Raw genomic sequence first — 22,938 nt, forward strand, 5'->3', positions numbered from 1 at the left:
CGAGCTATTCATGCGTGTCTTTAAATGGCCATCTCTTTTTACTATTTTTATTTCATCACACTGAAGTTCCAGTGAAAGACCCTGGAAGGAGGGGCTTTATAATGAACAGAAAAAAAAAGTGCAAAACATGTCTTTCCATGTCTTTTGAGCACTGGCCAGCGACGTCACTGGCACGGCCGAATAAAGACGTCATCTTTGACCAGCGCAACGTTAAAACGAAGGCTAATTTCAACAATGCTGGCATCGGCGTGCACATTTTCCTTAATCGTATCCGAGGCAGACCGTGGAATATACCACGAGCGCAATGACTGTCGTCTCCAGCGAATGCGTCGCTTACGCAGTGGCCAGCATCCGCGCGTTTGCGTTCGGCCCTGAAACGTCGCTCCAGACAGCGTGTGTACCTGCTTGTAGCAGATTACTGGACGTTCATCTTGCAGGTGCGTCTAGGTGCAAGCGACGAGCCGACATCTATTCGCGCCAAGCGTGCAGGCGTCAAGATAACAGATGCACGAATCGCTAACTGCCGAGCTAAAAACGCATCTTTCCTCCTTGCACAGCCGGTAAATACTTCGACGGACGCCCTGTGTCAGCAAACAATATTTGTATGCCTCGGCGCCGAAAACGAGTTGTTTCTCCCGCCCGAAAGCATACGATGCGCGCACTTTCTTCGCGGGGAGCTTTTTACGCGAGGACGCCGATGACCTTTCCTTTCTAATTTTTTCTACTAACCTTTTTTTTTCCTACTAGCCTATCTACCGAGTGTTGCGTGCTCAGCAAAAATCGAGGAATAAAATCATCTAGGCTTAACCGCCCGCTTGTTGGGGTTCGAATTTCGCACGCAGGTGGAATTTGGCGGCAAGTTTTGTTTTATACTACATTTGTGTTGGGTACTTGCATGAATCGGTTGGAAACAATCGAAAGTCCGCATCAGCTGGACATCAGCTGATGCCGCATTAGCTGCTTCGCAACAGCTGCACTAACAGCGCCATCTCTCGCCCTTAAAGGGTTTGGGAGCGCTCTTCGCTTGGCGTCTCGCGTTCGTCCGTTTGTCATTCTGCCGCCACCGAGAGCTGGCGCTGTCAGTACAGCTGTTACAAAACTGTCTTGTCTGGTCCGGCGTTGCCGCGTGCGACGCGGACTTTCGGTGAATACTCGCCAATTCAGGCAAGTGTCCTACCGAACCGTAGTATAAAACTAGTATAAAAAAGTAGTATAAAATTGCCACTAAATGCCACTGCTTTGCGAAATTCGAGCGCTGACAAGCAAGCGGTTTGGTTGAGACAATTTTTTTTTCGATTTTTTTCTGAGTGACGCAACACTCCGTGCCATGTCCCCGTCCCCATCTGTGTTTGACGGTGACAAAAGTACTCTGTTTACCGCCTTGCATTTTCCTCGCAGCCTTTGTCTCTCGCACAACACTGAGGCCATTCTGGCGCTCCAGCAATATTCGCTCAACCGTAGTCAGCCAGGCCTAGTAACAACACTTATATCCAAGGGATGTCCCTGCGAAGTCTTGGAAGGACATGTGGATATCCCCAAGGAAGTGCGAAGAAACTCGCGCGGACATCCCTCGCATATCCTTTTTGCCACACTCGCTGTATCCAAGGGAGGTATGTAGGAAGTCCCTGAGGATTTTCATAGGCCTTAAGGAGGACATATTGGTTATTGGTCAAATAACGCAAAATTTCCCTGGGAATTTTTATGGGCCGAAAAGAAAAAACTTGATGGGACCATGTGAAAAATATCCGGAAGACCTATTTTATATTTCGTGCGACTCAGACGCGAAGAAAAAAATGACTACAGCTGATTACAGTGGTGTAGTGGCTTGGCCCAGTGCTGACATTTTTGCGATTAAAATCTGCATAATATCTCAAGCTGTCACGGCGAACCCGTCTAACAACAAGCATATGCGAAACACAAATCAGGCTACAGAAACGCTACAAAATAACAGTCATGTAGAACAAACATATTGAACATACAATCAGAGAACGAAGAGTTTCCACTAGCTTATATACTATAAATCTAAGATCTTCGAGCCAGTAGCTCTTGCACATTAAGCAATATTATTCCGGTTAGTTATGAATCTGGGATGACATAAACAAGACATGGAAATGATCAGACCACGTTGCAGATATCTTCTATTAGAAAAACAACATAAAAGTCTACTCTGCCATCTTTGTCGCGAACATTATGCCAACGTAATGAGACGTGATTCTAGCAAATGTCCGTAATATAACCCGAAGAGAATATTACGTGTCAGGACATCTTACAGAAAGAATTTATTGAATGAAGGCCGTTATTTCAAGCGGGAACGCCCAGCCAATGGGAGAGGGAGTTGGGAGGGAAGTAGCGTGCAGCGGTCGACACCGGCAGCGCGCACAAAGGCCCATAAGGATGGGAGGCCCACAAGCTTTGGCGCCAGCTGACTTCTGGGACATAATCCAATTCTGTAGGCAGCAAATATCCGGGCTAACGTACTGGGCGCGGATTCGTTGTGTCCAACCAACTTCCGAAAAGGTGATAGATTATCGAGCTCGCACCTGTGCGTATCTAAGATACGCATAACATAAAATATGCGTATCAAGTTAGTATCCGTAATATCACACAAGCAGGATATCCACCGGATAACGTGTCAGGACATCTATAGGACTTGCCAAGGACATACCTCGCAAATATTGAAAGGACGTGTTAGGATATCTGGCTATAATTAGGATATTCCTGGGACCTGGCTTCGTCAGTGGGGGCGAAGCTTTCCTTTGAGAAATTCATCCCCGTTTGTGTGCGACCGTCCTAACGTTTCTCTGTAGGCACTAAACCGAGCACCCGGGTGGCAGGCTAGAAGTGCGCGCCTGCCACCGCTCTCAAATGCCGAACCTCGCAGCGCCTGCCTGGCGTTTCTCAGTCGACATTGCATGGATCAGCCGCCGCCTAGGAAAGCGTCACGCGAGCTCTCGAGACAACAGTTGCAGTTCGCTCAGTCCGCAGCCCGTCGCATCTCGACCACTGGCCATGTGGCGCGTGCATGTGATGGCTGAAGTTTGTTCCCTGTGTTGACTTTCCGAGGTTCAGCAACTGATACATGAGAAAGCCCGATACGCCTTATCGAAGCATTTGACCACTGACCTGCACAAGAGTGTGTCCATACCGGTACGCGGCGGCGGCAAACACGTTGCCGATGCCGGCGTTCAGCTCCGGGTCGTAGCTGTGGCTGTATCCGTAAGGCGTGAGCAGCAGGTCGAACTGTTCCATCACATTTCGGCCTGCGAATCGAAGGATTTGCGATAGGTGCTCGCCACAGAACAATAGAGACGAGGTTTCGTTCGCGGGTGCAATACGCACTCTACGAGCGAGGAAAAACAAAAGTATCTTGTCTCAGTCGAACCGCTGCCTGCTTGTTAAGTAAAGTACTTCTGCACTGGTACGGTGTGCCCTGTGCTTTCAGTAAACGAGACGGAACATATCAGAATGCTTCTCGGTGTTGCTGCACGTTGTAATCCCGTGTGCTGCGAGCACTGCTGCGCTCACGGGTGGCATGCATGGCGGAAGTCTAATGTTTTGGTCGAACAAAATAAATAGCTTTATTTTTTTATCATGTTATCCCTCCTGTTTCGTGCTTCTTGTGTGTGCGTGTAAGAAGGAGAGAGAAAGAGAAGACGAGAAGAAAAGGCGAGTGATGCCGTCACCGTTTCATCTCGCAAGGGCTTCTATATCACATTTTTATTGCAACGAGAAAAAAGCAAACACAGCATTTACAGCCTTAGGTCAGCTACACCATACAACGCAAGAAAATCCGAAGGATCGAGTGGTGTAGATTTGCACAGGCTAGCTCATTTTATGGCGCGCATCGAAATCGCAGTGCGTAGCAGCCTACGGCTACTTCAGTAAAGAAATAAATCGCATAAATCACAATAACTATATACGGCTGTTAAGCTCGGTGCAAATCAGACCCTCACCACAGGCTCACTAATGAATGTGATCAGTTGTCGACTCAGCTTTGTAGGAGTATTAGTAAACGAGGCTCCATTCATTTATCTCATTTCTGCGGCAGCGACGCAGTCAGACAAAAAGTGGCTTACATTTGTTCGCGGCAGCTACTTTCCCAGGGGCCGGTTTAATCGCCCGCATGTGATCCCTGTCTGCATCAAGTTAACGGCTGACAAACACGATTCCCGAGCTTCGCACGCGAGGGCGGTGCACAGACTACCGAGGAGACGGCCCGCTGCCACAGACCACTGGTCAGTAAGAGCAGCAAGGACAACTTTCTGGGCGAATCTTGGTAAGGACACGCAGCGCAAACGGGTGCTACCAGGTAAACCGATGGGGGTGAAGACGTCGCCCATTGAAGTCACGGAGGCGGCTCCGCAAAACGCGAGCGGACTCCCTCGGAAGAGTGCTCGACAAATGTCTTCTGGTTTCGTCGCTATGTGATCAGAGCGCATTCTACTCATGCGTTCGTTGGCGTGCAAGATAGGTTCGGGGCTTAAAGCAGTAAGCGCCGGCTATACCTTGAAAGTACGAAGCTAATAACAGCGAAAGTGTCCGAGCGTTACAACTGCGCTGTTTTGAAATGGAGCACCAACGCACGCATACTAAGCACGGCGAGATGACAGATGAAAACGGGTGTGCCCGGTTTCTTTTTCTCCTCAGGTAACAAGGTTAGGCATTCGAAGCAGAAGAGATAAGGAGGCCGATCAACCAAATGCTTCAACAGTAAACCGCTCCGAAACTCCATTTCTTGTGAAAACACCTGCAAGTTACCTCGACATCAAGCAATGCCGCTCTCCTTTCCGCTCGAATATAAAAGGGTGACCTTTCATGTTTTCCACTCTACAGCCGAAAATGGAATTGGCTGAGATTTATATGAAATCTCTCAAGATCAAGAGAATTCCAGCATGCAAATTGTGGGCTTTTTCTGTGAACTTTTCCTGACATTACTGCCACCGTTCTCCTCCCGTGCACATTTCTCCTATAAAAAGGGGGTTTATAGATGCGGAGACTGCGCGGCGGGCTGAATCGCACAAAAGGTACTTTTTTTTTTCGGTGGCACCACAGGACTGCTGTTCTTAGCCCCACACGCTTGCCAGCAGCTGTTTTGTCGTGTGTGTTTCGTCCTGTCTCCTTTCGCGTTTGCGTTTACCACTTAAATGCGTAGCTCTCAATGATGCCGTTTTCGCTGCAGCGACGAAGCGCATAGTCATATAGTGATCGGATGATGCGGGACGTCACTGCGTTTGCTACGGGGCCGACAACAACTGCCAATAGTCGGTGCTGTTGCCACAGGGGTTCGTTCCCCCGAGCTTTCGACGCTTGCAGCTCCGATGTTTGCCGCAAGAAGACTACGCAAGCGGCGCACCTGCCGAGCGAACGCCTTTCACCGAGGACCCTCCCTGGTCTACAGTATTCGGTACCTAGTGTCTCCAATGGCTCATCGCGTCCGTGTGCCGGCGCCTGCAAGATGGCGAGGCAACGCACCTGGGTTTGCATATACAAAGAGCATATGTATAGTACTTACCGAGCAGGATAGGCAGGAACTCGTTGAAGGCAATGTGCTGGAACTCTGCGGCCACGATGCGCCGGGCCTCCTGGTAGAGGATCTCGTCCTTCCAGCCCGGGTTCAGGCGGTGAAGCTCGGCCGCCACGCGGTTGTGCTCACGCAGCCACAACGTGTGCATCGCCGTCAGACTGAGCTGCTCGTTCACACGCTCGTCGCCTGCAGCGGGCCAAGAGCAGGTCCATAGCGCGGGTTGCAGCCCTCCAAGGCACATTCGAGCCTAGCTCTATCTTCTCCCAAGATTGCGTGAACAAGATTCACTCCCGTGCTACCCTACTAAGGTGATTTGATGGTCACTTGTGCTTTCTCATTGGCGAAGTTATTCTTGGTGCTGTATGGCCGGCAGTAGAGTTTCGTGAGAAGTGACTTGAAACCGAAACAGTCGCAGGAAAAGTTTTCATTTCAACCAAAATGGCTTAGACACTGGCCGTTAGACAACATGAGGCTTTCAGAACAAGGTTCCAGTGGTAGATTAGTTAGAATGAAACAGAAGCGGACATCAGTTTGAACTAGCTTGGAGTAGTCGACGCGACATGTGTGGTATACGCGGTGAGGCCACTCACCCGCTCGGAAGCAAATGAAGTCTGTGCCCTGTTCGTTGCACTCCTGTGTGCTATCCGTCTGCCGGGGCAGCAGTTCGTCTCTGCTGAAGGATGTGGACGCCAGGCGACCTGCAATGGTCAAGTGCCGTGAGCTCAGGCCTCAGCCAGTGGGATAATTTTCCACGTGAGACGCTGGTTTTCAGTACACCGTGCCCGTACCGTCTCTGAAGCTTCGCAAGGCCTTTGCTTCTTCTTCTGTTGAGCCATAAATGTTAGATGCATCCATGTATGCTGTGAGCTGGTTAAGCTGCTCTCGAGGTCCTGCGGAAATAAAAGCGAGAAACGATCAGTTCTCTGGGAATGCATCTGTTCTATTAGATATTTATTTCCCCCCCCCCTTTTTTTTAATGAAGAATTGTTTTCTGCCATCAAGGTTTGCCACGTAACGCAGGGCAGACGGAAACAATTAGATTCAGAAATGGCCGATGACACTGCTCTGCGGAATTCACAACGCATAAGTTCGATTTTCTGATGTGAGACGCACATAATTTTATTCACGATTTAACATAAGGGTGTAATGAGTCACATTAAGTAGTAATTTCGCATTTATCGCTGCCATTATCCAAAAGGATCGGGCATAGTAGTCTCACACTTTTTCTTAGCTTGTGACAAAGTTTAGGATTATTATGCTCAATCTGATCTAACGTTACCCAACCTTACCTAACCGGCATCACCCGCAAGTGCCTACGTCTAGGGGAAAATGGAGATAACGTTCTCCCACATACCGAAACATCTTATACAATCGCAAGGCTGGGTTCATTCATTATACCAGAAAAAAATCAAGCAAATATGGCTAAGCGGAGCAAAACGACACAAATACAGGTACTCCTCAGAGAAAGACGAAAATTGCAGGAATTTTCGTTTGAAGCAATATGTCATGGAAATCGGACGTTACTTTTCAACTGTTGCGGTAAGCTAATCTGTCCAGTTTCACCTTGTGGTAATACGTATTCAAGCAAATACTTGTGTTCCAAAATATTTACTTGCACCAACTGCGCAGGAAAAAAACGCTGTACATTATGGGCGTCCTCATATGCCGAGTTTATTTTTCGGCGTTTCACGCACTATAACAGCTGCTTCTTGTGACGAAGCCACTCCGAGTGATACATTGTTTAAATACGCAGAAGAGGTGCAGGTGATAGCCCCGTAAATACGGCAGAAGCGATGGTATACTCACCAAAGGTACACTTGGGCCTCGGCGCGGGCACAGAACGCACAAACTCTAGGCAGCGCAGCCTGAACTGGGCGTAGAAGTGGTCGTCGGCGGGCAGATCGATTGGCATGCAGGCATAGTGGCGCTTGGTCGGGTTCTGTATCAATTCCTCGTCACAGCACGTGATGGCCGAGCCGTTGCGGACTGTGTGGGAGGAGCGATGCAATTAGTACGGCGGAACCACTTGCTGGAAGACGAGTCTTCTGAGGAGGTCCCGCAGTATATCAGAGCGAGCAAAGTCGGGCCCGTAAACAGATAGCACTGCTTATCAAAAGGCAGCAGAAAAAAAAAGTGTATTCGTCCATAATCTCAGTCCGCTTATTATAATTTTAGACTATGGTGGGGGGATAGCGAAGCCTTAGCATAAAGACTACGTCACAGCAGCATCATTCACAAACCCTCCCTCTGAACTTTAAAGTACAGTCGTTATCACTGCTGGTAAGCGTAAAAAAAAAAGAGGCGATGGAAGTATGTCTGCAAACGTTGGTGCAGCTCCTTCTATATCAGCATAGCCGCAAGCGTGCTTCAACAAGGGTATTAAGACCGGGCGGGGGAGATGAATAACCTCTTAGCCGACTCTGCTGTGTCAACTTATTTGGTGTCACTGTCCGTGCAATGTCACGGTCTCCTTGAGACACTCTTTGTCTCACTCTGTTTGTAATGAAACCTTCTCGCGAAGGTCGCCCTTGTTCAAAGCTAAAAATTCCAGTGAAAGAGAATGAAAGGGCACTGTCGTGTTCGCCGAGGCCACTCACATCGCGACACTCCAGTCAGCGTGAGGTCGTGGTCCACGAACTGGGCGAACTGCATGAGCATGAGTGTGTTCCTCTCGTTGGGGAAATCAGCGTCGGGATCGGCAGCCACGGAGATCTTTCTGGGATTGGGAAGCTCGTTTCCGTCGACGCCGACTCGAGGGAGCGTGAGGCCTGCATGGAAGGTAACGTAAGTCGAACACTAAGAGATGATTAAATATCGCAACTGGAGAAGAGAACGGCCGCTGCTACTGACACGTCTATGGCATGGTGTACACCCGTAAACGCGGCCTCCACCGACAAGTCTCAAAAAGTGTCCAATGTTAAAAGCATCACAAAACTCCCTTGCGAAAGTTAATGACCTGCGTTGCACCTTTACGATGAGGCTGTAAATGCGGGTGTTGTTTAAAGATGCGGCACCGGTGTGCTGTTTCATTTCGGTCGTTTTCTAACTCAAAGCTTTTCATTGCCAAATTTTTGCAAGGCGACAGCGCCTCTGGGGCATTATGTGCGACTTGCATTAGCCTTACCGGCTCAAGCGATGAAGCTATGCACTGACAATGTGATGCATGGTTTGCATCGTTGCTTTGGGCGAGTACCAAAGTAGTCACGTTAAGAGGTCAAAACACATTTAAAACAACAGTGTTTAGCAGTATCGAGGCTGAAAGCCTTGGAGCTTGTTTGTTTGACGAAATATTATGTCCTGCAAATAATTGAATGTACAGCTTTTTTTTTCGATTTAGAGCGAGCGCTGTTGGACTCTGCCCACTTCATCATGCACGCTCACCATCGGCATAACTGGGCGGCATGAACCTCTCGAAGGCGGTCAGTGACTTTCCCCACTCGCGATTTTGGAGGTTGTTGCAGAGGCCGTCGGCGGACCTGTACTTCGTGGACGCACAGCGGGGAATCTTTGGACAAGCATCGGCGATCACCGTGTTTTGGATGTTGAACCTTTGGAGCCCGTCCCGACCTTGCGTCGAGTCCAGGTTGAACCTGCGAGAAGAAAGTCACTTGCAGTGCGGCGGCTTTCATATGAGCTCGAAGAATGCCCTGTACTTTGTCGTGCTGCACCAGCGTAGAAACCATAAACTATACAATGGCTGTCGCCATGTATTCCGTTCTTAAAAGGTCGTAAATGCGAAAACGAATCGAGCTGCATTCTTGCGCGCTCAACACTAATTTTAGTGAAATTCCCCAGTGTCATCTTTTTTCTTCTTTGTACTTGTGCAGTGTTACTCTTTTTATTTTCAATGTGTAGAAGTGATGGGAGCGACTCGGCTATCTTACAAACCTGAATACTTTTTGTGAGATTTCAAAGAATGTAGCGAAGTGACAGTTATAATGCATTAATGAAACTATTCTAATTCATGATATCCATCAGACTCAGGTTTTCTTGAAACTCCTGTTTTTATAATTTACACTTCATGTAATACCTCTCTCTTTCGGCGAAATGGCTGAGGTGGATAAGCTAAATATTCTTTTATTCTCGGTTGCAGCTTTCCTGCTCGAAAGGTATAGATATAAGAAAAAAAAACAGATTAGAAGCCTTGCTGTGATGGCCAGCCCAGCGCCGCCACCGACAGGTCAAAGTCACCTTGTACGTCCCGCGTAGGTAGGAAATGGTGAGGAAAGGAACTTCCGCCCACACCGCACACGAACTCGAGGCGGCTCAGCGGAGACGCAGGGTGCGCCGCTCTGACAGGTGCGGCTATCTTCGCATATCCTTCTCTTTGTTTTATTGCAGCGACACGTGTCGGGGCAGCGGTGCACAGAGGGTGCACGGCCTCTGCTGCTGGCGCATCCTCGCATTCATAGGAGACAAGGGCTGGAGTCAAGGAGGCGACATACGTGCACCTTCGACGCCACAATTATGACATGGCTGCAGCCGAAGGGTACACCGAAGACGCGGCGCGCGGGACAATGACCTTGCAGCGACGCTGCCCTTGTCGGCATCGCCGGTGACGGAAACGGAAAACAGCTAAATCTGGCTGCCTCTTGCCGTGCAGCACCTGGACCCGCGCACCGTAGAAAGAGACTGCCCAGATCCGCCTGCGCTGACACACGAGCAACGTGCGGGGCTGCTCTTTCTCTGCGTATACGCGGCGTATATGGACGCAGACGCGCAAAGCGCGATTCAGGCGACCGCGGTAAATCAACGACGCTTGAGCAAGTGATGCTCAGATACATAGTGGACGCAGACGCGCAAAGCGCGATTCAGGCGACCGCGGTAAATCATAGACGCTTGAGCAAGTGATGCTCAGATACATAGCGTGCTTTCGCAGCGTCCCGCCAAAACGTATCTCGAGGTGACAGTGAAACAGTGCTGTGGCCGCGGGGATGTGTCCGAAAACTGAGCTCGGCACACGATTCACTCCTCTAGCTGGCACACTCCTCTAGCCACCCTTTCTGCGCCGCTCATCTCTAGGCAACGATACCTTAAGGGTGGCTGGCTGCAGCATTCGTAGTGAAAGGCATTGTGTCTACTGTCTCGCGCCTTTAACCCACCGCTTCACCATTTGCGGGCGGTTACTGCGTCGAGAGTAGCTGCATTTTCCCTTACCGTTTCTGTAGCCTTACATTCCCCTCTCCGCCTCCTGCGACTGCTGACCGATTTTCTCGTGCCAGCATCAGGCTAGGCAGTTACGGGGCGGTCAACGCGTTCTCCCTCTTCGAGTTAATCTGTCTCTCCCTGGTTCTAGTTCAGAACACACAGGCTCACCATTTTGTGGGCCGCCAGTTATTGCGAGCAGTCTGCTGCGTTTGTTCGACGAGTCAGGTAAGGAAAGAATTTCCGTAGAATGTTCGCCCATAAGACATTTCGCCTCCCTCATGTTTTGTTTTGTTTTCACTACAAAGCTTACTTCCGCAAACATGAACCAACTACCCCAGCAACGTGCTTTACGGTACGAGTGATGGCCCGGCGTGCAGCTAACCTTCAATGCCTAAACCACAAAGCGGGGCCCTTGACGTACATTGAGCCTCGGAACGTGTCGTTAGTTAGGCATGTATCATCAGCGTCAAATGAAGCGCGAATAAGAGAACTGAAAAGCACCGATATCGCTCGAGATAAAATACAGATGCGGTTGGTTAGCACTTCTGAGGCACAGTCTTTGCGTCTTCATTGCGAACTAAATTTGCGCTAGTATTTAGCTTTCTGTGCCTAACATTGCCATACTGCATTTTATGTTTCAATTCTCTTGTTCGCGCTTCATTTGACGCTGATATTACGGCTGCTGGTAGAGCTAGTCAGTCTCACCGTGAGGGTACATAGTGTATGCATGCTGTGGCTAGTTGCACGAGGTAAGCATCTGTCGCAAGATCTCCGAGGACGCCAAGTCCAGCTCACCATCTGCAGCTGGCTGAGATCATGAGGCCGTCCGCATTTACTGAACGGTGCAATTCCTGGCTGCCTCCGCGATGCTGGAGCCACGGCGGCGACGACCAACGAGGAGCAGTATTCGCGAAACACCTCTCACACAAGAACGCAGTGTCGTCGGCCAGCGCGAAAATTTGTCATCCGGTGAGATGGGTGCCGTCCAGTCACGAACCATCCTATGGTAGGAGAGCTTTTGCGAATCTCAGCTCAGATCTTAGAGTATTCGAAGCCTAGTGCTTCTTCGTCTTCGTCAGCACAACAGCTGGTGCTGCTGCGAAGGCAGCGCCACTGGGAACTCACCAAGGGATTCAGAGAATTCAGTTTTGGCAGAATCCTCTCGCTCAGTTAGGGCTGCCGTTTACTCTTCCCGTCCTCCTCTCCTTCGGTGCAACCGTCAAAGGGCATGCTTCTTCACAGGTATGTCACCGAGATCGGGAGATTTTTGCGTTAACTCTTCTTTGCTTTTACTTTTCTCTCAAAATTTATTATTATTACTTTTGAATTAATTTATTTCAACCCTCACCTCTTTATTCCCTCGATTTTCATTCCATTCTCCTCAAAATCTCTCCAAATTATTTATTCGTTTTCTCAGATTCGTCAATTTTTATTTATGAGCCGCTTGAGATAAGTCTGGATGAATTTTTCTCCTCTTTGGATCTGCACCTAACCCTGGCCAAACCCCCGCTGTGGGTATGTGCCATCGCTTCAGAGGCAACAACAACAACGGGAAGAAGTGCAGCGTAAAGATGTCTCCACCCTTAGCAGCGTTCTTCCTTAAATTGGCAGTCGATCGATCACTGTCTCGCCAAAACTCTTTCCCCAGCCCCACATTTTGTTTTCCTTCTGCCGCTGAGTAGAGGCCCACTTTTCATATTTTTGTCAGCAGCCAACGCCCGGCGAATAGGCGATGAAATGATCTGCTTCCTTTTTATGCCTGTGGTGGCGGAGAACTGCCTCTGCTGTGGTTGCACGTACCTGCGAGCGAGTTCCCGCGTGGCCTCGAGGCCGATGAGGCCGTCCCTGCCCAAGGACTGGACGATCGGCTTGGAACCGAAGAAGGCGGCATGCAGGGATGCTGTCGTGTGCCGCTTGGCAAAGAGACCTGGGACCGTGCACAGTTGATCACATGAGAAGTTAATTGGTTTGCCGGATACTTTTAAAGTCACATCATCACTAGGTAGACCGACACATGAAAGTGAAGAAAGGTGGGACTCTGGGAAGATATTCTTTACCACCTCATGATGTACTACATCATTTTAAAATGGAATTAACGGCGTATCATGGCTATAGCTGCGTACCCACGCTCTTTCACACCTAAGAGTCGTATTTAAGTGACGCTGCCCCTGCGACAGAAACAACCTAGGGTGCGAAGCAACAGGGGCAAGCATGGTGTGCAGGGAACATTGAAAAGGCAGATAATATTCAATCATTAAATGCGAAACCCGCAACTAGTAGGTAAAAAAAATAATCTCTGAGCTCCTATCTTGCTCAATTCAACGTCTGGAAGGCATCCACTGATTCAAATAGGATCCTAAAATGTTGTTACACAACTGTAATCCGATGAAAAACATTTCACATGCCTTCGATTCTTAGTGGAAATTTGTGGTTGAACTCTAACATGAGCTCCGTGTGAAGGAGTGCCAAGAGCTTTACAGCAGATGATTTTCGACAAATTTGAACCCCTACAATCACCTAACAAAAAAAATCTGTGAAGAAATCGCTTGTCTAGACTTGCTGTCCGTGCGATAACCCTCATACGGTGTTTAGACACGACTGTTATAAGCAGTTAAGTGAGGGTGCAGCTTAAGGATTGGAGTGTTTACTCTGGCTTCTAAATAGATTGTGCTAAAAGGCTTAAATGCTTTGTGCTAAGTAGAAAAGAACTTAATGCGTACCTAGTGGAATTCCTATAAATCCGTGACGTGAATCGCGTAACGGCATACATTAACTTTTAAAAATTCGCAGAGGGAAGTGCCCGTTTATTTGTTTGGCAAAACGTAATAAATTTGAAAGAAGTATAATTAATGCGCCTTTTTCTCCCTGCAATATACCTTGAAGCCCCCTGTAGCAGCGAACTGCTCGGTTCGCTGTGTTTTCTTGCTCCTTAAATTTTCCTTTACGCCACAGAGACCACATTCGTTAATTTGTTACAACGGAAAGACGGCATAGTTGGTTGCTGTAGCCTGAGTACATAATTTTAGCGCATCACAAATTTCTACACATAGCAAAGAAGGAACATATACGTGCCGGACAAACTGCGACTTCAACTGCATTTCTTCCTTGTCCTGAGAATACATTTTAATCCGCTGAAGTTATGTACTCTAGCGCATAACTTAACTAAACTCGATGCTGGATTCACGGAGAGTAAATGCGAAACCCCTTCTTTAAAGGTGTATCGCAAAGCCTGAAATGCCAATATCCAAGGGTTCAAAGGCCGACGAACTGGTTCCTTGTATTTATCCCTAAATTCCTTGTATTTATTTGGCCGTATGCCGGCATCCAAGATTTATGTAAGGTTGGCTCTTCTACTATTATTATTATTTTAATGTCAGCTTCGGAAAGATCAAAAAGTAGTTTTTAGCGTATCGTTCCTTCTGCAAGCGATTTATACCACGATCTGCAAGAAAATAAAACTTGCTTAAAATGACGATCACGATAGAATTCAAGCAGTGAGGTAGTTACTAAGTGCCCAAGAGAGTATTGCACTATGCCGCATCGCGTATGGTGAGGCTGGGCTCTCGTGGGTCGTACGCGCAGATTAATCGCGCGATCTTTAAGGCACTTCGGAAACACTGCATCCAAAAGCACAGTTAGGTATATATACGGCACTCACCATCATTCAGGAGAGCTCTCTCGGCGTCCTCGATTCCGCGGACAACACTCAGACTGGCTCGGCCAGCGATGTCCAAGTCGTCCTTGGAGATTTTTGGCACAGCTACTCTTCTTCCGATCACCGTCACCGGCCGGCTGACGGGACCTGCACGTTAAGGCAATATTCGCAACTATTGGCGGCGCTGAACAAGGATGAAAGAATGATTATTTCAGACGATGGAGTTTGGTAGGCTGAAGTGGCGAGTTTCCTAGCCAGCAACTCAGTGTTTTGAAAAGCAGTAGTAGTTAATGATTACAGAACTAAAAAAATTATATAAATCGGCTAATTAAATACATTACACACAATACTAAATAGGAGAAAGTGTACGTATAACAGCGACGTCGAGCGCACTTCTAAAAGAAAGGCAGGGCTGTTTCTCGGAAATCGGGTGAAGGAAATAACCGATCGTCACGAACGTAGACAAGAAAACGCTAGTAGCAGGAGTGAGAAGCGAGAAATGAGAAGGCGCAGGAATAATTAGTTTTGGGATGCATATATGTACAGTCATTTACCAACATATTTCCGAATGACACATCAGAAAAAAAAAAAGCGAGTGAAATTTGCCCAGCGCAAACTACGTCAGTCCTCTGACACGACCCGGTAATTGTCTCTCAGAGCCCCTAGGTAGGTTAGCCTATAGGGCTTACTCAGTCGTAATATATGCGGCGTTAACTAACCAGTTAAGATAAACTTCGAAAATGCATCATGTTCAAGGGAGACAAGTTGCGAGGCGATTTGTCTCGTATACCGCCGCGTAACTTGCGCCGGTCCGCATCACTTCGTCTCTCAACATGCACGCCGAACCTGTGCAACAGAATCGGCTTGCACTGAAGTAGAAAATGGCGATTTTCAAGTGCGCACTGTTATCTAGCTTGTTGTGCAATGCGAGATGTTTGCAAGAAGTAGCGACAGCGCTGAACCTTCTCGGCGTGGCGTGGAGGGCCACATCGATTAATGGCGATTTTGCGGTACGAATACAAAACGAAAAAAAATCGAGAAGCTTATATGATTCATCGCAAAATGCGTTAACCAACTGTTACACTTTGCGAGGAACACTGCGCACCTGTGATGTGGCTCAAGACGCCCCAGTCTGAAAGCTGAATAAGCGCATTTCGTGAACTCTCGCCGCCTCAAAATCAAACATGTCTAGTTAATTCCCATCCATAGCGTCGTTCCTTTGTATTTATTCAGCCGCAATGCAGACTGACTAAAGACAAAATAGTCGCCGTTAGGAAAGCAAAAGCGTAGTACGCCAAGTTTAAACACAAGGGCTTGTAAATGCGCGTAGATAGGAGACATCGGGCAGTTCATTTTCTTGCTAGCACACTGAAAAATATCTTTAACTGCACGGTGCTCATGAAATGGTTATGTTTGATTAGGGGCCGGAGCAAGGACGCATGAATATGTTTGAAGAAAAATATATACATTCCGCAACTGGCACACGTATGCCTTAAATATTGTCGAATTGTCACAGACACAACTCGTCCGAGGCCCTGTGCTTTGGCTGCTTTTTAATGTTGCCAGTGTTTGACCGTCCGCGCATGCCATTTCCTCACCAGGAAAACCGCTCGGAATGTGGTTGCCTAGTCTCTGAGCGCACAGTCGCTTACTTTGTCCTGACGCCGCTGGCGTGTTGAGAGGGCAGCACACACGGATGGCGTCGCCACAGCGGGAGGACGCGATGTCTTCAATGACGTTGAACTGGAACACACAATGGCTGAGGGCCTGGCAGACGCCCGGCTGGCCAGACGCAGTCCGGCAGTCGGAGTTGGGGCGCACCGCCGGCGCAGTCTGTCTCTGGCTCTGGCTCTGGCTCTGGCTCGGCTGACCTCGGCCACGAGATTGGCCACGACCTTGGCCTTGTCCTGCGCCCAGTCAACATGACCGTGCATACGTTCTTTGCGGGAAGGGCTGTGCTGTTGTTAGCACCCATTCAATCCTGGCACAGCAACTGTATAAGGGTGGCGACTGTCAAAAGAGCAAGGCGAGTTTTGTGCAAAGAAAGAAGGGCTCCTAAAGCTGCCGCACACTGACGCAAGTATGCGGAGGCGGTTGCAGTTCTGAGACTAAATGTTCATTCAAGATTTGTCATGAAAGACTCGAGGACGTCCCTATAACTCTGTCCCATGGCCGCCGAGCCAGGACTCTGGTGCAGTGTCCTGCCTTGGTGACTGTATGGCCAGACTCTCCCTCACATATAATTATTTTCCCTTTATTGAGGAGGTGAACATCAGCTCATTAATAATGACTTCATCGCTGTCTGCTGTACATCACCTGTATGGCTAGCGGAAATAAGGCTCACCTAATGGATGTAGTGTGCAGCTTCAGAGCCCTTATTTGCATAACTTTTTCCACCTGAGAGCGCTTTCTGACTGGCCGGAACAAGAGTGCTGGCTAACGAGAGGATAACCCAATCATATTATTCATCGAGGGAGGTCCCAGCTGATTTGTCCAGTTCTTTTCCAGTACACTGAGGCCAGTGATACTAAGCTCTCTGATACATCCTTTAGACATATAACTGTAAACCTTGAAAGCTGCGAACAGTGATTAATGAGAAAGCAGTTCTAATGTCGAACAAAGCTCGTATTCTCGATGCGGACTGGAGACCAGATTGGCGAAGCTACTCCTACGGATGAAGGCTGCGAGATTGGCCGGCGCAAGAGCGCCGGCTAATCGCGATAGCCAATCGAAATGGCCCCACCGAATTGGGAACCATTTTCACGAAAGAGGAGCTTTGCAAATCTCGCCACAAATTCGATCTCGCTCCACCCTTCGACAGGTGGCACTGGAATGTATACCTCTCCTCCGTTGCGCGTTGCTGGGGCCGGCCAGGAGAAGCAGGGCCAGGGCAGCGGTAAAGAGAAGGGTCCGCATCTTGGCGCCTGCGAGCAACGGGAGAGCAGCGCTCAGTCGCCCCACTGACACTGTCTGGGCTGCCGTCAGGAGCCCCGCCAGGAGCCGCCGTTCCCTTCCGATGGAAGTCGGCGGGACCTTCGGGCTCGTGGCCGATAAGCATGCACGTCTTCCGCACCGCAGGGTGGGGGCGCCTCCACCGCCGCTGATACCACTGCGCTCTTCCGCAATGCACCAGGGCTTCAGGGTCACCGCCGCCGTAGCGTCGAAAGGGACAGGCGCGTGGCAGAGGACCGTCGACCGTGCGGATGCCTTTTGCCGGAAGGCGACACGAGGAGCGACTCGTGCGAGAAAGAGCGCTTATCTCACGAACACGCCTTTCGGCTTGCAGTTTTTGCCCCGCGAATAGCTTTCTTCGTGCCAACCTTCAACCGCGCTTAACAAGTACGATTCTGGGGCTACGAGATTAGCGAAAAAGCCGAACAAGGCGCCCGCTAGAAGCGAATGGAACGCCTAATTGAATGTCCAGTTTCTTGCTGTTCTAGCTGAAAATTGAAACTGAACCGTGAAAAGAAACCTCCTTGCTTCGTTTGATGAACCCTTCTCTACACAGAGGCTCCGCTAATGCCTTGAGGAGCGCCTAAGGCAAACCACTAGCGCAACGCAGACTGTATGTGGCGAGTGATCACACCAAAGCGCATTCGTCGCTGCTAAGTCAGGATATCACGGCTGTCGAAAGCACTTTGAATGAACGCATGTGCATTTGATTCTGGCCACGAACCCTTGCGTGGTCTGCATCTATCCTTTATTGTACTTCACAAGACACCTCGAGTGCGAAGTCAGTGAGTGGCTTCTTGAATGGAGGTACCGTGATGTTATCTATATGGTAGTTAATTCGGCTCACTTGCTTTCTTCGGTCGAAGTTTCTATTGCTGTACTCACAATCGTTTTGGAATAATAGGCGACTGTATTGCTACAAACGAAGACAAAAAGGCCATTAAGGAATACTGCAGCATCTTCTCATCTGCTGATAGAGCTGCCGATATTGTTATTCGTTTACTCAACGTTAGCTCTCAGGTAATATTTGTTGTTGATTTAAAGGTACTTGGACTTCCAGATAAGTTGTTTACGATCGACAGCTGTAACCATTCCACAGCGTTTTCCTACATAGGTGTAATTTTCCTCTTGCCTCCGTGTTTACTAGCTCGATGGCTCTTCTGTATTGCGTGCAAGCCCCGTGGCAGTCACTCGCTATGATGGAACACGCTATGACCAGTGTGTTAATTTTACTCATTTTTGTTTTCTTATTTCTGCCATCTATTTTGTGTCCAGCGCTAGCTATATACACTCGATCCGCCTGCAAGGCGTGCCCACCAAATCAATTGCTGGAAAGTCGCCAGGCCGCTACGAAAGCCGACCAGTCACTTGCTTTTGTAAGGTCTACGTAGCCCTTGCGTCTACGTGCCGACAGACAGCGTTGGAAAAGGAAAAGAAAAAAGCGTTTCAAGCAGCCTTCGTTCTTCCCTACCTCTTTCTTTCTGCACGAACGTCATCCACGTCTCCGGTTTCGTCGAGTGCGCCCGAAAGTGCTTCCTGGCAACTAGGTCAGTAAATTGTTCAGTATAATTACATAAAAGGTGAAAAATAAGGCCAATGAGGGGCAGCGCGGAAAACAGGTTGCGCCACGTTGCGGTGGAGGACAGAGGCGCGTCGTGTTCAGTTATCTACCACTCGGGTTTACGCTAAGTGAAAGGACTCGCATCGCTTGTATCCACCTCACGTAAAGGTCAAGAAATATTCGCTCGTTTGTTACATGCGCTGAATTATTCAGTCTGCGTGAGGCATTTGTTGCCCAAACACAAAAGGACGACAAAAAGTTTTCCTTTTCTCCTTCTGGATGCCTTGCTTGTTCGGGCGCCTGCAGCTCGCAAGCACGCTGTTTAACGTCTGGCACTGTGCCACGGCGATTAGGATCAGCCCTGCTCTGCCCAGCCACGGTGCTTTGGTTCCCAGGCCAGAGCTGCTATATATTGGTCTTTCGATGCCTATCTAAACGGTCGTCATGGGCATTCTCTGTGCTTGCGCGTATATATGGTTTGCTCGGCGGCGTGTGGCTTCCTCCCTTGATGGCGTTAGCCGGTAGACGGTGCCATTAACCTCCCTGCTCCTTTGTAAAGAACAAATTTTGCTTGCGAAAATTGATTGAACTTATTCGTCTAGAGGCAAAATCAGAACTGCGCGCGTGCTTTGTTTTTAGAAATATTGATGCGAACACCTCAGATCATTAGAAGGTGAAGTGTTTCTAAGGCGACCACTAGATCTAAGGCTCTGCGTTTTCGAACGTGTGCTAGTTTACCAATAATATCGATCATTTCCCTTGTTAACTCGTCTAATTTTGGAATCATTTCAAATAAGGCTGAATGAACAACAGGTGGGCGGGTTGCATCTGTACAGTTCTCTGCAGCGACATTTTGAAGTTTAGAAAACCGCTAAGTTTACACAGCTTAAATTAACAGGCAGCTTGAAAACACTGTTAAGAAAGCCGTGCACTATAGAGCCAAGAACAGGTTCGGCTTGCATACCGGCTCTGGCATTGGCTAGAGCAAGAACCCAGAGCCTTTCTGATACGTTGCCTCCGATGCGTGGCATTAAGCCAAGGGTGCACATGTCGTTCGCTGACGTATGTTGCCGGGCTAGTTGGTTTTGTATTTTTGAAAAAAAAAACAACAACTATGAATTCGTATTCTTCACTTTGGGAATAGACAGTTGGAAGTTGGCGCCCGTCCTTCGTCTCCTCGTCTTTTTGTGCGTGAACACATAGCACCACGTCTTTTTATTAAAAAAAGAAGATGTGGTTCACGTGCACTGCCTCTGCCATATAGACCGGGTCCAAAGAGAAGGCCAATCCCCACCGTGGGTATGTGCCATCGTATTTGAGGCGACAACAACAACAATAACAAAAAGAAGGCGTCTCGTGTCACGAAATAGCGCCTAGGCGCCAAGTATCACTCGCCAGGTACGGAACGTAATGACTTCCTAGTCGCGCACTGGGCTATTAGAAAGCCAATAAGGTGCTCTTCCAAGTCTTTATCACTTCCCTTTTTTTCTATATGAACGGTTAAGATATGCAAAACTAGAGCTTTTACCCCAGGGAATTAATTCATTTACCGGAGCTCTTAATATTTTGCACACAGAGCCTTAGCCTTAGTAAGCTTTCTGCATTCTCGGACATTCCTTTTCTGTCGAAAATCTGATTTTACGGGGCAGTAAGGATTCATCACAAAGTACAGCCTGATGACGTGATATGCGCATAACTGCAGGCGCCACCAGTGCGTGTGTGGAACCGTCAGCGCATCCTATAGGCGCACGCAGCTCTCATTCATGCAGCGTATTATACCTATGCATGTTAATGCACGCCTTCCAGCCTTGGCCTTGTGGTGCTTGTAAGAGAGGCGCTCAGGCAGGGACGTAAGAGCTGGATGCGTGACAAATGATATTTGCAAATTAAACTATGTAACAACAACAAAAAACAGAGGTAAAGCGTATGGCCCGCTGCATAAGTTCCTTTCTGTTCTCGCAGTCACGTCTGATGTGTACACAGCCGCCTTAGTGGCTCAGTGGTTATGGTGCTCGGCTGCTAACCCGGAGGACGCGGGTTGGATCCCGGCCGCGGCGGTAGCTTACAATGGAGGCCTAATGCTATAAGCCCGCATATTGTGCGATATCATGCACGTTAAAAAACCCCAGGTGGTCTAAATTATCCGGAGAGCCCCCCAATACGGTGTTTATCATAGCCTGAGTCACTTTGGGACGTTAACCGCTGTAAACCTAATGTGAAGTGTACACGTACAGGTATGCCTCATACACCAAGTTCGCGCGTGTGTTAGTGTGTTGTGCTGCACTCGTGCGTGCTTGCGTTTGTGTAAAGTTGGTATTAGGGCTAAAACCCTCCCCTTTTTTTGTGCACCTGCGCAAGATGCCTTATGCCTGAATTGCTCAGATTCATTGGCTTGGAGTCTACAACCTATGTTTCTCTCCTGTCCTTATCATCTATCCCATGCCGTCTCTGTCAACCGCATCTGCCTTAGCCCTGCCTGCCTCATCTCGGGAATGAAGCATTACACCGTAGTCTGTGTCCGTAATCTCCGGGATTTTTGTGTCATATCGCCGAACACATAGCGCAAATAAATGGCAGAACATGAACTTCCCAATTTCCTAACGTTCAGAAGCAGACATTTAGCCGCCGTTACTTTGGACACTTCGTATCACTGTTAAAGCTCACCGTTCAATCAGCGACCCTCCTTACCTCCCCGTTTCTTGATTAAACCCAAATGTCGTCATGTCGCTCTTGCTGCCCGGATTCAAGCTACGCTACGTACAGCCACCCTTCATCATAAACCTAAGAGGCCGGCCTTAGACGCACCCTAAGAAGGGGGATTATGAGAGCTGCTTTCCACCTTCCAGCGTTTCGAGACGGCTCAGTGGGCGTCGCTGTCGCACGCCTTGTCACGCACGGGAACGGCTGCGGTTGGCCGTGCTTCAGGCGCAGTCCCGACACATGGCCTGTTCGAGGCGATGCCTCAGGCTGGCGCGCACAGACGACGCGCGAGGGTCTCACCTGTGGGTGGTCTGGAAGCTGTTGAGTGGCCGCCGACGGAGTCAGGCGGGCGACTGAGCCGGCTGCTCAGTGTTACCGGCCGATCGTAGAGCGGAGGGCCGCTTGCGAAGAAGCGGCGAGAAGAGTGCAAGAGAAGCTCTTACACAGCCCCAACAAGTTCTACTCCCGTCAGCGCCCAAGTCGACGAGGCGCCCGTCGGAGCCAAGGAAAGGCTCCGTCTGACGCTGCGCCGAGTGTTGCTTGGTTTCTGCTCGAGGGGGGCTTTACGCTCTCGCAAGGAACTTTCCCCCTCGAAGCGACTGTCGTCGTCTGCCCTTTCGTCTCCGCTTATGTTGATGCGAGCGAAGAACAGGGAGAGCCTCGGCCAGAGGACAAAGTAATGAAAAACGCTTTCTTCCACCTTCACCCCGACACCTCCTCTCTTCGCGTGGCGTAGTACGTATACGCTCGCAAATGATTCCAGGAAAGAAGCCCACGTTGCGAAATGGACGTAGCGATTGCACTTGGTCGAAGGCAACAGTCTGCCTCCCGGTTTCACCTTGCACGCGTTGCGCGTGCGCTTCCTCAGCCGACCCTGGCACTTTTTTTTTACCTTTCCCGTTCTTATCCTCGCGTGCCGCGTGTTTGGTCCATGTGCCGCGGCGAGAAAAATAGGCGCTGCCCGATGAACGGTCAAGGACTCGCGGTCGCACCGGCTGTATCGGTGGCGAAACGCGCTTCTGTAATGGAGACCGCGCGGATTGACCGGCTGGGCGCCACGCGCTCGGGAGCCGGGCACGCTCCGGCGTGCCACCGACGGGCAGGTTCGGGACAGCGGGGTGCGCGCGCCATGAATAACAGCGGTGCGCGGGTTCCCTAGCGCGGGCCCGCCGGTGGGCCGTCGCTTCAAGGACGATGGCGGCCGCCTCCGAGGGACGAGTTGGAGTGCAAAAACAGCCAAGCCCGGGACACAACAGGATGCGCCCCAGAAAACCGGACGCCGGCGACGAACTCTGCAGCCGTCTGGGCGGAGAGTTCGTTGGACTAAAGGACGTGAGGAGGAGGGAGGCGCCTTCGGCTAGGAACTGCTGACCATCCGAGCCCGTGGAAGCAGCGCGA

General features: G+C 49.5%; 1 protein-coding gene across 1 annotated transcript in view; it reads right to left on the reverse strand.

The window, feature by feature from the left end:
* LOC144114469 (salivary peroxidase/catechol oxidase-like) overlaps positions 1–22,053 on the reverse strand; it is a 31,182-nt gene extending 9,129 nt beyond the window's left edge. The window contains exons 1-12 of the mRNA XM_077648219.1: positions 21,841–22,053; positions 17,168–17,251; positions 15,980–16,234; positions 14,331–14,474; positions 12,473–12,599; positions 8,906–9,114; positions 8,122–8,292; positions 7,331–7,510; positions 6,313–6,414; positions 6,115–6,222; positions 5,513–5,710; positions 3,124–3,260 (exon numbers count right to left, since the gene is read on the reverse strand). Of these exons, the coding sequence (XP_077504345.1) occupies positions 3,124–3,260; positions 5,513–5,710; positions 6,115–6,222; positions 6,313–6,414; positions 7,331–7,510; positions 8,122–8,292; positions 8,906–9,114; positions 12,473–12,599; positions 14,331–14,474; positions 15,980–16,234; positions 17,168–17,243 (1,707 nt within the window). The 5' untranslated portion in view covers positions 17,244–17,251; positions 21,841–22,053. The remainder of the gene's footprint in view (positions 1–3,123; positions 3,261–5,512; positions 5,711–6,114; positions 6,223–6,312; positions 6,415–7,330; positions 7,511–8,121; positions 8,293–8,905; positions 9,115–12,472; positions 12,600–14,330; positions 14,475–15,979; positions 16,235–17,167; positions 17,252–21,840) is intronic.
* Positions 22,054–22,938: the final 885 nt, after the last annotated feature.

Source organism: Amblyomma americanum, chromosome 1 (assembly GCF_052857255.1).
Source record: "Amblyomma americanum isolate KBUSLIRL-KWMA chromosome 1, ASM5285725v1, whole genome shotgun sequence".
In the NCBI taxonomy this organism is placed as follows: domain Eukaryota; kingdom Metazoa; phylum Arthropoda; class Arachnida; order Ixodida; family Ixodidae; genus Amblyomma; species Amblyomma americanum.